Source organism: Harpia harpyja, chromosome 11, assembly GCF_026419915.1.
Source record: "Harpia harpyja isolate bHarHar1 chromosome 11, bHarHar1 primary haplotype, whole genome shotgun sequence".
Classification (NCBI taxonomy): Eukaryota; Metazoa; Chordata; class Aves; order Accipitriformes; family Accipitridae; genus Harpia; species Harpia harpyja.
Window position 1 is genome coordinate 8,024,083 of NC_068950.1, and position 14,750 is coordinate 8,038,832.

Below are 14,750 nucleotides of genomic sequence, written 5' to 3' on the forward strand. Positions count from 1 at the left end.
TCTTTAGCTAAACCTCGCAGGGAGGTACCAGGCTTTGAAACCCTTGGGACAGACAAAATAAGCCGCCTGGGCAGGAATGGGGTGCCGTAGGAACACCCTGCTGGGTATTTTCCTGCTGCCTTTTCATCCTGCAGGAAGGCTGACCTGCACTAGCTGGGTGAGGGGTTGGTGTGCCCAGGCGTCTGAGCACAGGGCTGGGTCACTGCAGGCCCAGGGGGGCAGGGGGGAGAAGAAGGGTTGGAGGCCCAGGGGGTTACAGGTCCCAGTTCACAGTGGCAATTGCTGGAGACATGCACAAGAGGGGCAGGCACATGGCAGGGTCGTTTCAGGAAGGCAAGTGGGGCAGGGGCAGTGGAGTACAAGGGGCAGGTGCCTGCCACCAGGACGTGTCCTTGAGAAGTGGAGGAGACCATACCTTTTCCAGGGGTGCTGGGAGCTCCAGAAACAAGCCTGGCAAAGCACCATGGGCCTCAGAGCAGTCCTGAGCACTTTTATTTTCACAGCTCTCAGCCCACCCGAACACATCCACAACCAGGCTTGGGGCAGGGCTGGGGCTCTGCACAGATACCAGTGACCAAGAATACCGTAGATGCAGGGAGAGGCAGCATCGGCAGGAAGGAGCCATCCACGATGGAAGGGAAGGGCACAGTCAGAGGGATGTTTTTCCCCCAATGGGAAAGCAACGGGGACAGACCCAAACCCACAGCCCTGCCAGACCCACAGCACCTTCCTCCCCTTGCTGCACAGCCTCCCACTGTCCCGGACCACTTCCCGGGGAGCCACGCTGCAGGGAGCACCTCTCTGCACCAGTCCCATCCTTCAGGCAGACTCAAGCCACCACCAGCCCCCCACGAGTGGCAATCCCAGCCACAGGCATCCCTCCACTGCAGGGCCGCAGCACCCACGCAGGGACACCTCTCTTGTTCAAGCAGCATCAAGGCCCCTCTCAGAGGATCTTGATAGCCTGCAGCATGTCTGCCAGCACGTACGAGCTGTCCCAGGGGCGCCCAGGCTGCCGCAGGGCACCCTCCAGTGCCTGGGCGCGTGCCTCCAGCTCTGTGGGGTCCCGCCGGCCCTCAGGGCTGGGCTGGCAGAATAGGATCTCATTGATCTCCTCTTCGATGCGGCGTGCATAGAGCAGCGGGAAGACCTCCCTGAGGGTGGCTAGGACAGACTCCTTCAGCCGGGCGTCGCGGCACACCAAGTTGAGCACGAAGACTCCTGCAGCAGAGTGAGAGAGATGGGAGTTCAGACCAGCCCGCGTACACCGCCCTGCTCCCCGCCTCCCTGTGAGAATGCAACTGAATCGGTGCCACCCTGGTGTAAACGTCTGCCCTGCGGCAGCACGAGGAGTACCAGCAGCACCCCCCCCCCGTGCCCTTGGCCCAGCTCTATGTCCCCGCTGCCACGCGGGTCGTAGGTGGCCACACGATCTGTTCCCAGGTACCACCTACACCCTCTGCCTTCCCGCAACGTTTCCTGGCCCCCTGGAATGTCTCAGCCTGCCTGACCCAGCAGTGCCACAGGCCACCCGCTCCACCCTGCTCCCTGCTGTCACAACGCCCACTGAAACACCCAGATCTGGGACCCACCAGGAGCAGCAGATGCCACACAGCAATCCTGGCTGTGGCTGCTATTCTCCAGGATGAGAAACGGCAGCAGAGCCCCATTATACTCAAACCCCACACAGGACTGGCCAGCCTGGCCGCAGGGACATGGACAGATCTCCCCTCCTACCTTCTGGCTTAAGGGTGGTTTTAACTTTCTGCAGAAAAGGCTTTTCCACGAAGGCTGGGGGAGGGCAGCTCATCCCCACTGTGAGGTCTTTGCTGTCCACATCGAACATGATGGCGTCATACTGGGCTGGGGCTGCAGGAAGGAGCACAGAGACTTGTTATCCCATGGGACAGAGATGAGCCACACACAGTGGGGAGGCAATGAATGGGGTGGTCAGGACAACCCCTCTGCTATGTTACGGCTGCTTCTCTCTCCTCCTGGGGTTTCTCTTTCCAAATGAAACCCATGGCAGCAGCCCTCAGCGCTGGGGGAGGCAACAATCTAAGGTCCCCTGCACACATTGGCAAGGACAGGCCTGTGAGCTGCAGAGAGCTGTTGAGGCTGGAGCTCGTGACACATGTGGGAGCAGCTCAGAACACCTGACATTTGTTTTCAAGAGTGAACGTTAGAATTTGTTGTGCTGCATGTTTGCCAAGCCTTTGAAGAACTAGTTTTACAAGGTCAGGTTGGAGGATGGCCTTGTGTATGCCTGGGAAGATGTGGCTGAAGACAGTCATGAGTATGTGTGGAACGTTTTTAACTGTTCTGAGGACTGGCAAACATCCCAGCTGAGCCAGATATGCGCTCCTGTGCTAGTAGTATTGGCTGTATGCTGTTAGTTCTTTCTAGATCTTTGTTGAAACATACATAAGTTTGATCCTTTAGTGAAATAAACAGAATCTTGTACAGATAGCTTGAGTAGTTAATTCAGTCATGGCAACACATGGCAGGAGATGGGCAGGGACGGGAAGCAGAGGGTGAAAGAACTCCAGGGCTCTGGTCCCCAGCACATTACCCACTGGTATCAACAGGGTGCCCGGTATGTTCTGCGAGGTGATACCTTCAGCTGCCAGCTTGGCCACGTAGTCCAGGCCATCGGAGACATGCACCTGCATCCGGTCGTCCTGGGAGAAGCCAAACCAGCGCGTGGCCACCTCCAGCATGGAGGGGTCAATCTCCACCACAGCCACGTGGGCCTGTGAGAAGTAGTCGTGGATGAAGAGGGGCAGGCTGCCCCCACCAAGCCCCACCACCAGCACCGCCAGCAGGGTTCCTGCCAACAGAGAGCGCCTGGGTGAGCCACCAGGACACCTGTGCCCACACCACCCATCCAACCTCCCCCTGCCCAAACCGCTTTGGGAAGGGCACATGGGGTAGCCCAGCCAGGAAAGCCCTTCCCCAAGGAGCTGGGGCATGGGGACACCCACATGCCTGCCCCACGCCTGCCTTGGGCACAGCCTCCCACCACCAGCCTTGTCACCTGGGAGGGGATCGGGGCCTCCCAGCAGGCAGAGCCCTGCAACCATGGCCTTGTGGTGCTCACAGCACAGGTAGCTCTTGTCGATGGCTGCGGGTGGCTCAGTGGGGCTGGGTTTCTTCTTGTCCTTCCTCCGTTTCTTCTGGCCTGAATGAGGAGGCATTAGCTGCTAAGGCAAGGCAGCAGACAAGGATGCTTTCCGGGGACTAGCCACCCCCAGCCCGTCCCACCCACAGGGCAGGCAGCAGAGCACAAAACCACCCCCCAGAGCCGCCCCCAGAGAAGGCAAGCAGGTCCCAGCGGGACTTTTATCTTCCTCTCATATCAATCTCTCTCTGCCACCCCAAAAAGTCACCCTTGGCCCCTGCCCCTTCCTGGCTGCCCCACTGTCCTGGTTTTGGCTGGGATAGAGTTAATTTTCTTCACAGTAGCTGGTATAGTGCTGTCTTTTAGATTTAGGACCAGAATAATGTTGATAACACACTGGTGTTTTCGTTATTGCTGAGCAGTGCTTACACAGAGTCAAGGCCTTTTCTGTTTCTCACCCAACCCCACCAGCAAGTAGGCTGGGGGTGCACAAGAAGCTGGGAGGGGACACAGCTGGGACAGCTGACCCCAACTGACCCAAGCGATATTCTATACCATATGACGTCATGCTCAGCATATAAACTAGGGGGATGTTCGTGTTTGTGTTCCCAAATAACTGTTATGCGTGATGGAGCCCTGCTTTCCTGGAGATGGCTGAACACCTGCCTGCCGATAGGAAGTGGTGAATGAATTCCTTGTTTTGTTTTGGTTGCGTGCACAGCTTTCGCTTTACCTATTAAACTGTCTTTATCTCAGCCCACGAGTTTTCTCACTTTCACTCTTCCGAGTCTCTCCTACATCCCAAAGTGGGAGGAGTGAGCGAGTGGCTGTGCGGTGCTTAGTTGCCAGCTGTGATTAAATCATGACACCCACCTGCCCCACATACCTGGGAGAGGCATGGGGGCCAGGAGCCGAGCCTCCGATTGCACCACATTCCTGTTGCGGAGGAAGATGAGGCGTCGGAAGTAGCAGGTGCCATCCCCCTTCACATCCTCGATGACATACTCCCCGCTCAGGGTGCTGGTGTCACGGTGCCGCACTGTCCGCACCCCAATGTCCCCTCCCACGGACACGAAGGGCACCTGCAGGGAGGACAGGGACCAGTGCAAGGAAGAAAAGGCTACAGGAACAGATCCTGGTATTCCTACTGTCCTGACCAGGGCTGGGAGGAAGCAGATATATCGTGGGAGCAGCGGGATGTGCTGTACGCAGACACGGGGCAGCTGGGGACCAGTGCATGGGACACCAGATTCCCCCTCCTGTACACATGTTGGGGTACAGGGAGCAAACATCCCAAGACTTCTTGCAAGAGCTCAGGTTTGGGGAGTTGGGACAGAAAGGAGACAGAAGGGACAGGAGAAGTTAAAGCCAGGATTAAGAAGGGGCCAGATGCTCTCAGGGTTTCGGGATGCCTGGTTTTCTTGGGATGCTGGGTTTTGGAGGGCAAGGACTTCACACTGAATCCTGCCAAGCAGGCACTTCAAATCCTGCCTCCAAAGCAAAGGCAGCCAGCTGGAGGGAAAAACCAAAGGAGCTACACCTGAGGCCAGCCTCCTCCCTGCCAAGGCAGCCAGCTCACGCATTGCAGCTTGGTCTCCCTTGGAGAAGAGGTACTCACTGCTGGCAGAAAGCCAGCCTGACCTGGGGTTTCGGGGAAGCCGAGAGAGAGGGCTGGGCGGCAGGGCTCACCTGCTGCCGGGCAGGGAGACCCGGCGGGGCCAGCTCCATCACCTTCCCCGACAGCTCCGCCTGGATGCCAGCCATGCCCTCGTAGTGCTGCTCCCTGTGCAGGGCCACAGTGACCAGGCGCCTGAAGCCTGCGCTCGTGGCCAGCTGCCTCCGCCCTTCCTCCGTCCCAAAGAGCCACTCGGTTTCTCTGCCCTGCGGGACTGCAGAAGGGGCTGCCATCAGCCTGGGCCAGTCCCAGTCCCCGAGCAACCACCCTGGCCTCCAGGAGGTGAGCCACAAGGAACAACAAGACATCACAAGGAGGTACCACTGCATGCCTAGAGCCATGCTCTCCAACCATCAAGAGAGCCAGGGCCTTCCCTGTTTTGGGGAGGCTCGTGCAGGATGGTGGAAAAGCCACATCTCATAAGAAAGGGGGCATCCAATAGCCTCACAACCTGTCTCCAGGCTGTGCTAAGCCCCAGCTTTTCAGGCGCGCAGGGAGGGAACAGCGCTGCTGGCAGAGCCTGATGCATCTCCGTGAGGTGCAAGTGCAAAAGCAAAGTGCAGCCCCGAGCAGCCTGGCCCTGGCAAGTCAGGACGCCTGCAGAGACCAGCGACACCTTTCTGGCTGCATCCGCTGCACTATGGCTTTATGCAGCGACGTGCTACGGTGGCTGTCACCATCATCAAAGCAGGAATCACCACTTTGGAGGCAAGGCAGGCAGTGTCCTTCTGCTGCCCCGTGCCAGATCTCTGCTTGCACCACCAGGCAAACACATGTCCCACCACAAAGCCAGGACTAAAACATCAACCGAACCCCACACAAGTAGGTTATTTCCCTCTCCAGCCCTGATTTCAGTGGGGCCAGGACTGCTGGCCGTTTCGCAGCTCCTAGCCAGAGCACCATCTCACTGCAGCCACGAGAGGCTGTACTCACTGATGAAGATGGCGAAGTGATTGTCCCGGGAAGGTTTCACTGAGGGGCTGTCAACCACATGCAGTGTGTAGCGAGGCCTCCCACTCTCTTTGTCGCACAGATCCAGGGAAACCTGCTCCCCACAGGGGGGTTTGCTCAGCTGGCTGCAGAGCAGGGCATAATGCTGCCTGTCCTTCACCGCTGCCACCAGCCACTCCGTGCTCTCCACCCGCATCGGCTTGTCCTGCTCCTCGGGGCAGATCTCCAGGATCTGTGGTGCAGAGCCGGGAATCTTCCTGAACTTTGTCATGACGTAGATGAAGACCGGCAGAACAAACTGCTGCTTGTCCCTGCTGCCAGCCACCTGATGGACACGCACGACCCAGCCTTCCTGGGAGAAGTATTCCACCGCTTTCTTCAGCACATGGGCTTGAGCCAAGGAGACGCAAAGGTAGCGCCCACCCACTTGCAGGACCCGGCTGATCTCGGCAAACATCTTGTCCACCTTGGCCAGAGTGGCCTCCTCTTCGTCGGTGAGGATGGCATCCAGCGTGCCTTTGTCCAGGACCACCTGGAAGTGGGCATCAGGGAAGTCCATCTGAAGCATGTCCATGAGCAGGTAGCTCATCTTCGGCCTCTTGCTCCTGCTCCGCTCTTGCATCTGACGGATCACGGCGTCACTGACGTCGATGTTCACGATGTCCTCACACATCCCCACGTCGTACATCTGCTCGCTCAGCTCAGAGTTCCCGCAGCCCACCACCAGAACCTGGGGAGTGGCACAAGCACAGCATGATGGTGAGAACGCCCTGGAAACGCGCCCTAAAGTGTTTTACGAGCAAATATCAGCCACGGCCACAAGCCTTCTATGAAATCCACACCCACAGCACCTGCAAACCCACCCTCCGGGGCCCTAAGATAACATTTCCGTACAGAAGAGTCACACGGGCACAGAAGCGATGCATCTGCTACATCTCCTTTGGGGATGATCCGGGCGTTTTAACCCCCAGAGCTCCCCATCACAGGGCAACCCGGGGGTCTCTCCTGTTCTCTCGCTACCGCACACCGGGGGCTTCGCATCGTCAGCCTCAGCGCACGATGGCAGTTTACGCCGGAACACGGCGGCGCAGGAGGAGCCCGGCGTGGGGGCAGGCCGGGCCCCGGCGCAGGTCGCTGGGCACCAGACGGGGCTCACCTTGTCGCGGGGCCGAACGTACTTGTGCAGGACGGGGCAGAGCTCCGGGAAGGCCCCGTACCACTCGAAGGGCCGCTGCCCGCGCTGCCGGAAGAACCGGTCCCAGTACCGGGCGGAGCCGAACTCCCCGGGGCTCCGGGGCAGCAGGTCCATGGCGGGGCCGGGCCGGCTCAGCCCCGCTGACCCGCCGTCGCTCCCGCCGCACGTGTCCCCACGCCCGCCGCGCCCGGCCGCCCGCTGACGACATCCGGGTGCGCCGCGCTCCCACTGGAGGCGGCGGCCCCGCAGCCGATTGGCTACCTCTCTGTCCCCGCCCCCCCCGGCCGCTTCCCATTGGCTTAACCGCTCCGTGCGGGACAGCGCCCGGGGCGGGAAGCCGGTTCCCCGGGGCGCTGCCATCGCGGGCGTACAGGCAGCCCCGGGACCCGGCGCTCGGCCCTACCGAGGTGTCTGCCGTTTCCCCAGGCAGAAAGGGCGGCAGGGAATGCCCGGGCCGGGCCGGAGCCATCCCAGAGATACAGCGGCCCCTGCAAGCCCGCCCCACCGCGCTACCATGCAGCCTAAACAACCCAGACCTGCTGGGCTGCACCGCACTTCTGAAGCAACAAAAGCAGAAGGGGGGAAAAAAGGTACCAGTGGCTTCGAAAGGAGCAGCTTTAATGGCAGCCCGCAGCAGAGCAGAGCTCTCCCGGGGCCGGGTGCGACACGGACAAGCCAAGGAGCCAGCAGCCCGGGGGGGGGGGCTAGCTGGGACTGGAGCGGGGCTCTGTCGAGTTGCTCTGAAGAAAAAAGGCAGAGAGCTCGCTCAGTGCTCGGTAACGGTGCGAGATCGAGTTCTTCACTGCCTTGGGGAGTTCGGCGTAGCTGGAGGGGAGAGAAAGGGCAAGTCTTGGCAGCAGAGACACTACAGCACGCGTCCCCCCCCAGTCCCCAAGAGCTGTCCCCCTGATCGCCATCCCCCTGATCGCCTGCAGCGGGCATCTGTAGCAACACACTGGCAAAGCCAACGACCCCCACCCTGGCCCAGGGGTTCCCCGTAACCCACCACGTTCAGATCCAGGCAGGCGTTTTCTCCCTGCCACCCTTCCTCATAAGCAGGTTCCTCATGACGCACAACCTCAACCTTGGCTTTCCTCACATAACAAGCTGTAGGTAAAACGCCACTTACGTTTGGCTGTAGCCATCTGGCTGAAAGCAGGGATCCCAGCCAAAATCTCGAGGGCCTCTGGGCTCCACTATCAGCCCCTGCCACGAGAAAGCAAAAAAACCCATAAGCTGTGGTTTCGCAGCACTTCCCTCACAGTCGCATTTCAAAGACAGATTGAAGAGCTACACGCAGCCATAGCTCACACTGTGGCCACCAGAGGCTCGCTGCGTGGTGCTGTCCTCAGTCCCAGGATGCAACCGAAAATAGCAGCCCCAAACTCAGTGCTCCATCACGCTGCCCTGTGTTGACAGCCCCTCTACCCCCACTCGATTAACAGAGCTGACAACTGCACTCAAATACCACCCTGCCAGAGGGAGACGAGGGGGCTGAAGAGATGGAGGTAACATGTGGAGTTTGGTGTGTACAGGTGGGCGAAAGGGCTGCAGCACTCAGCGCCCGCCGGCTGCGGTCTTCCTCACACAGAAGCTCCGAGGGCATTCAGTGACCCAGGGGCCACTGAAATTGTCCTCAACAGAGCCAACGCTGTTACGGAATTCACATTACAGCCCTCCTCCCTCAGCGTGTTCCCTTCCCCAAGCACAACACCTACATGAGTCTGGCCTTTGAACAGCTTCACCGGCTCCTCTGGGTTTCCAGTACTGAATGCAAAGGTACAGAGAGCGTAGGCAGATTTGTCTTCAAACCCAGCCAGCAGCTTGTACAGGCCTGAGCAACACAGAAAGGATCCTGGTGTTACTGCCTTTCCTTCGGAGCGAAACACACCCACATAGAGACAGATCGAGGGAACATCCTGCACTCACATCCACAAAGGAGAGGAAGAACTACAAGAGGTGACAAAGCTCAGGCACAAGGATGCTCTTGGCCCGGTCCCCCGTATCACTGAAACCAGCACCACAGATCTAACACAGAGCGATCTGCAGGGCCCCGCTATTAATTTGGGAGCAGAAGCAAACGGATGCACGGCACCAGAGAGGACTAAAGGCCACTCTTAATTAGCGAGATTAACACTCAGTGCAGCATTTGCAGTCATGCTCTTAACAGTGGGATCAAAGGCAGTCGCTGCACAGCAGGGGAGGGGAGCATCAGTGGAGAGGGGCTTGCACAGAAGACAAAGGGAACAGCAGGTCTTCCACGTCACACTGATGACAAACAAGAATTTCCCACAAGCCCTGCCACTGGCCTGCAGAGGCAGGAGTCTGGGAATCCAGGGACGATGCTGAAGCTACTGGAGAAACAACACCCCGTGAAGAAGGGCACGGAACAGGCTCAAGGAGAGAACGCAAAGGGACAGAGCTGGACAGACAGGAAGGAACCAGCTATGAAATGGGCAGCGTGGTGGGCAAGCATGCTCAGCAGAACCCAGCACGGGCAGGGATCCATTTCAATTGGAAAGGACCAAGTTACAAGTTATGTGCAGAGCAGTAACACGGGAGGCAGTACCTTCTGGTTTGAGTTTTTCCAGGAACCATTTTCTGAAGGGGAAGAAGAGAGGAAAGATTAATTTTTGCTATTATTACTCAGAAATATGGGCATCCTTGAGGCATCGTTGCCTACATTTTCACAGCCCTCTGAATCCCTCTTAAATGTGCTGTCAAATCACCTCATTCTGGACTATTCACCACTAACGACAGACTTAGCTCTTAAACTGAATGGGACACAGTGATAACAGCAGTGGGGTATTTAATTTACTGCAGAACTGGAGTCTATGTGAATAACCCAGTTCTTACTCGTGAGCGCTGATGTGCCGAAATACATTTCTCAACTCAACTCGGTCACAACTTGCATCCAGTTCTAGTGCCAATTCCATCATATAAAGCTTTTATGTCTCTGCTTAGCTCAGCAGAGATAGTTTGGAAGAATTAATCACACTAGAAGTTAATTCCAGGAATCAAGGCAGTGTTTTATTAGAGGAGTTACACTGTAATGTAATAATCTTGTTATTGGCTGCATTAAAGCAGTCCCTATGAGAACCTATAGGACACTCATCCAAGCGTCCTGCTGAAACGCATGGTGCCTTAACTACGCAGAGCCCACCGTGGGGCCAGGTTCCCAAGCTGGCTCAAGAGCAGGTACCGTATATCGGGAGCCAGAGCCAACAGTTCAGGTCTGTCTCTCTCATCCTGCACCGTGACTTACAGCAGGACTCAAGGAGTCCTGGGGTGCAGGATGAAGCTGAGGACACAGACCAGTGATCACTTCCCTGAGCCTATTGCTCCTGGTGCCTGGAGAATCCCCCATGAAGCACACCCTGCCAGCCTGCACTCCTACCTCCAGAACATGAAAGGTGAAGCAAGTTCGCTCCTACTTACATGTAGGGTCCTGGAAGCCCCCCCAGGGCATTGAAGCACAAGCAGGTATCCTCTACTATAACAGCTCCTTGAACCTACAGCAAAAGCCCAAAAGATGGAAACATTAGACCTAGAGGAAGGCATTGCCTCCAAACCCATTTTCTTGCTCTATCCTATTCTCACGTTTCCATGATAACAGGAACATCACAAAAATTCACTAGCCATTAGAGCTCTTTACCTCAAAGGCAATCCACACCAGACAGACACAATCAAACCCATGCTCTCCCCAGGCACGCCAGAGTGGCTGAAAAACTGTAGGGAAGATCTCACATGGAGAAAAATGAGCAGAGCTGAACACCCCCTGCCCTCCTGGGGGACAGGAATAGGAAAGCCTGTGTCCTGGAGGCAGGCCTGCATTTTCCTTGAGTCCCAACCCTCACTTGGTTCTTTTAAGACACCCATCCCAGAGACAGCTCTGGAAGCTGATCCATCAGAAGCTCCAGCTGACAGAAAACTCAGTGTCCTGCAGCTGCTGGGACTGGACTGAAGGAGCTGTCATGTCCTCCTGCTGCTCGAGGGACAGAGGAGGCCAGAGGAGCAGCAGCAGGACTGCCTAAACACTGTGTCACCAGCAAGAATCCACCATCACCCAGCGTAGGCCAGGAACAGCCGGCTGATAGGAGTGCAGCAAGGCCAGGCCAGGCCTGGACGCGTCCCCGACTTTCCTCAGGACCGGTCCAGATGCCCCAATGCCCCCGGCTGCCTCCCCCGCCGGGGCTGGGTTCCCCCGCAACTCCTGCACCCACACCACCGCTCCGACCGGCGGGAAAGGGGAAGGACAAAGCGAACGACCTGCCGGGCGGCTTCGCGGCACTTCTGCACGGAGATCTCGTCCGGCTCCCCCTGGTACTCCGGCACTGGGGACAACAAAGGCCGGCGCTGAGGAGACGGCCGGACCGGGCCGCGCCGCTGCCTCCCCCGGGCCCCGCCGCCAACTTACGGTCAATTTTCTTCGCCACCAGCGTGTAGGGAAAGGAGTCCCCGAGGATCTGAGTGACCTGCGGAGGGAAACCCGCCCGTCAGGACCCGACCCGGCCCCGCCAGGCCAGGCCGCAGCCGCCGCCGCGCGTTGCCAGGCAACCGCGCCCCCCCCCACCTCCTCCAGCTTCTTGACGTTGCCCGTCACGAACACCACGCTCCGCCGGGCCGGCGCCGCCATCCTCACCCCGCGCGGCGCCCGCGCCTGCGCGCTCAGCCGCCAATCACCGCCGGCGGCGGCACGGCGCCCAGCAACGCCCAGCCAATGGGGAAGGCTTCCGCCGATGCCTAAGGGAGGGCGACTTCCCCTGGTCCGAGGGAGGGCGCTTGCCGCTCGCCGGTGCGCGGGGCCGTGCCGGAGAGTCTCGCGAGAGGTGCGGCGGCGCGGTGGGCGGGCGCGGGTCGCCATGGCGGCCGGGGCGGCGGAAGGCGGGGGCCGGGCCCACCCCTCGGGGCCCTGTCCGCCGCCTCAGGCCCGGCCTGCAGCGGGCACCGGCACCTCCAGCGGGGCGGGGGCGGCCGCCTCCCTGTTTACTTCCTCAGCGTTTGGTAGCCGCGGCCGGAGGATCCCTCTCCCTCTTTTCCCTGAAGTAGAATCACGTCTAGCTGGGGGAATGGGGCAGGGGACTGTGCTCCAAGCTCTGCTGCTGTTCACCTCCCGACCTCTGGCACGTCTTTGCACTTTCTGACACCACATTTCCTATGTGGGAGCGATCAAGTTCCATCTTTTTGAAGGTAGATGCAGGACCAGCTGGCAGCTGTAGCAAAAACTCCTGGACTCGGGAGTCAAGAGTTGGTCCCTGCTGCCAGTGTGGAGCCCTAGAGGAACGGGTGAGTGAAGCCCAATGCGCTCCCCAGCCAAACGGCAGTGGGGACCAGTGCCCTGCAAAGCAGCAGGGTCCTGGGAGCTCTCCCACCATGGTACCCAGGCCTCCTCCTCGCACCCAGCCCCCCCAGAAGCTCCTGTTTTGCAAGGGGACTCTCCAGGGCAGACTTCTTCTGGTCTGGCCAGCTCCCAGAGCTAGGAGCAGAGAGGCCTCTCCCCACCTGCATCAGAGCTGCAGCCATCCATCCCTGCAGCCCCCGGGCATGGGGACACCCGGGACTCGCTGCATGGGTCACACCAGCAAGCCTGGGAGGAGGAACCAGCCCTGCAGCAGGAACGCACAACTCCAGCCAAAACATGCTGTTCCCTGTAAAAAAGCAATCGTGGAAAACAGCAGCTAATGAAGAGGTCTGTCTTCTGCACAAAGAGGGAATGGATAAAACAGACCCTATGCTTGAGTGAAGGAATTGTTTTTGTTGTAAAATCTCCTTCATAGTACCTCCTAAGTGAAAACCAACCCCAAAGCATGCAGACGCTGCTGGAAACAACAACCCTTTCCACTCACTACAGTTCTGCCTGCCACCAGTCCAGGGTGGCATGGCACAGGCTGCAATATAAAGACCACAGTATCTCAAAGGAACATTAAGGAGAACCGCCCTGCAACGTACCTGAAACCAGACATTGTAATGGTCTTTTCAGCCTTGAAAAGCCTATAAAACTTGCTCAGTAAATTCTATTACTCTGAAGTTACTGACCAGGACTGTTGATTTACTGCTGCCTCTCACAGCCAGAGCTGGTCCCTTGAGAAGGTCTGTGCTCAGGATGACCCCAGCATTCAGTGACTTGAACCTAAAACTGATCAACACCTAATTCTGGCAACCCAGGGAAGCGTGCTGAAGGCTTTGACCACGGCAGCTTTCCTTGCCCTGCATCTCTAGTGCAACCGTTTGCACCCCAACCTCCTGGGAGATGCTGCGAAAGCACTCCAGCAAAGCTGTCGAGGAAAGCCACCTTTGCCAGGGCAAGAGCCTGCTGCCTGCGCTCGGCTGCCTGGGGCGGGCCTGGTCCAGTCCTGCTGGTACCAAAGCATGAGTCCAAGGCAGGCACAAGACACAAACAGTCCAGGGTCGGGGGCACTAACCTTGCCACCTCATTCTCCGTGGATCTGGGTCAGCTGGAAAAGTGTTTGTGCCTGTCCGAAGCAGCGCACTGCTGGCATGGTGGTAACAGCAGCACTTCTCAGGGTGGTATGCCAGTGCTTGCACTGAGGAGAGTTCAATGCTATCTGGAAACTCTCCCTAAGGACCTGCTGTTGATGAAGATCTGCCAAACCCAGCAAGGACAGGGCTACAGAGGGCATAGCAGCAGCTCCCACATTCGGCACCTATAAGCAGTTCTTTAACACAGTAGGGTTGCCGTGAATCCTTCATCCTACCAGCACCCATTTTCCAAGGCCCTCAGCCCAGCTTTAAAGCCAGGCTTTGCCTCTAGCAAGCAACTGCAGAACTAACTTCTCTTGCTCAGACCTGGTGCCAGCAGGGATTTGAAGTCCTGACACTGCTGCAGCACCAAGGTCCTTCATGGGTGGCAGCAGCAGCAGCAAAGGCAAGATGGGGCTGGGAGAGAAAGCCAGAGGTACTGGCAGGACTCTCCAGCAGCAGGAGTAAAGCCTGCCCTAGCAGGCAGGCCAGAGCAGGCACAGCACGGCCGTTACGCAGGCTCGCAGTGCCGTTAACTCACTTTCCAGCTGGCAGGAAAAGGTACCCGACAGCTCAGCAAGACTTGCAGCCCCCCTGAAGACAGACACAGTCCCCCTTCATCCACCCTCTTGTTCCCTTGCAGGTGGAGAGTAGCCAAAGGCATAGGCAGGATGATTTTTGTCCCTTCCACTGGGTGCATGATCTTAAAATCAGGCTACACTTCAGGAGGAAAAACCCAGCCTGGCTTTCTGGTTCCCACCTGGAGAGACCAGGGCCCACAGAGGGCAAAAGCCCTATTTATATTCCAGCTGGGCAAGCAGAGCTTGTAATCACATCCAACCCTCCAGCCTACTGTGCTCACTTTTAATCCCTGTCTCTGCATGGAGCCACACCACCACTCAGGTGGAAACTGTGTACAAGGTCCTGAGGGCGGGTTGAGAAGAGGAAGCTGGGACATGGCACTGGGAATTCTCTGGGGCACCATTTCCCCTCTCCAACATTCCTTCAGACACACACTACACAGGACAATGCTTCTCTCATCAGAAAAGAGTCAGCAAAAAGAGAACCAAGAGAGCCTGATCTCGGCTCAGCTACAGTCCCAGGCTCAGGGCTGGAGGAACAAGGGTCCCAAAAATAAAGGGCAGACAGAAATGCCACCAAACACCTGAGACCAAGGATGGAGACAGCCAAAACACAGCAGTCCCACCCATGGAGGGAGGAGCTCAGCTCCTGTTCAGTCCGGCACAGGGGCCCCTACACCTCCCCGAGCACCCCAGCACATGTGTCTGGGAACAACCCCCAGCCCACTGGATCACAGGGAAGCGAAA

General features: G+C 58.1%; 2 protein-coding genes across 3 annotated transcripts; both read right to left on the reverse strand.

Annotated features, from left to right (window-relative positions):
• Positions 1 to 469: 469 nt before the first annotated feature.
• On the reverse strand, positions 470 to 7,636 carry METTL13 (methyltransferase 13, eEF1A lysine and N-terminal methyltransferase). Of its 2 annotated transcripts, none has more exons than XM_052801802.1 (8): positions 7,537 to 7,636; positions 5,730 to 6,477; positions 4,811 to 5,010; positions 4,008 to 4,203; positions 3,038 to 3,181; positions 2,618 to 2,830; positions 1,738 to 1,869; positions 470 to 1,221 (listed from the first exon to the last, which is right to left on the reverse strand). In XM_052801802.1, exons 2-8 carry the CDS (start codon positions 6,433 to 6,435, stop codon positions 947 to 949), a joined length of 1,866 nt encoding a protein of 621 aa, XP_052657762.1. In that variant the 5' UTR covers positions 6,436 to 6,477; positions 7,537 to 7,636; the 3' UTR covers positions 470 to 946. The 2 variants fall into 2 exon arrangements, with proteins under 2 accessions (XP_052657762.1, XP_052657761.1); XM_052801801.1 differs by lacking the exon at positions 7,537 to 7,636 and adding an exon at positions 6,904 to 7,124.
• On the reverse strand, positions 7,540 to 11,648 carry ITPA (inosine triphosphatase). The gene is made up of 8 exons (XM_052801803.1): positions 11,516 to 11,648; positions 11,360 to 11,417; positions 11,212 to 11,276; positions 10,381 to 10,454; positions 9,512 to 9,543; positions 8,661 to 8,776; positions 8,072 to 8,148; positions 7,540 to 7,767 (listed from the first exon to the last, which is right to left on the reverse strand). The coding sequence occupies exons 1-8, from the start codon at positions 11,576 to 11,578 to the stop codon at positions 7,647 to 7,649; spliced, it is 606 nt and encodes a 201-aa protein (XP_052657763.1). The 5' UTR covers positions 11,579 to 11,648; the 3' UTR covers positions 7,540 to 7,646.
• Between the last annotated feature and the right edge of the window lie 3,102 nt (positions 11,649 to 14,750).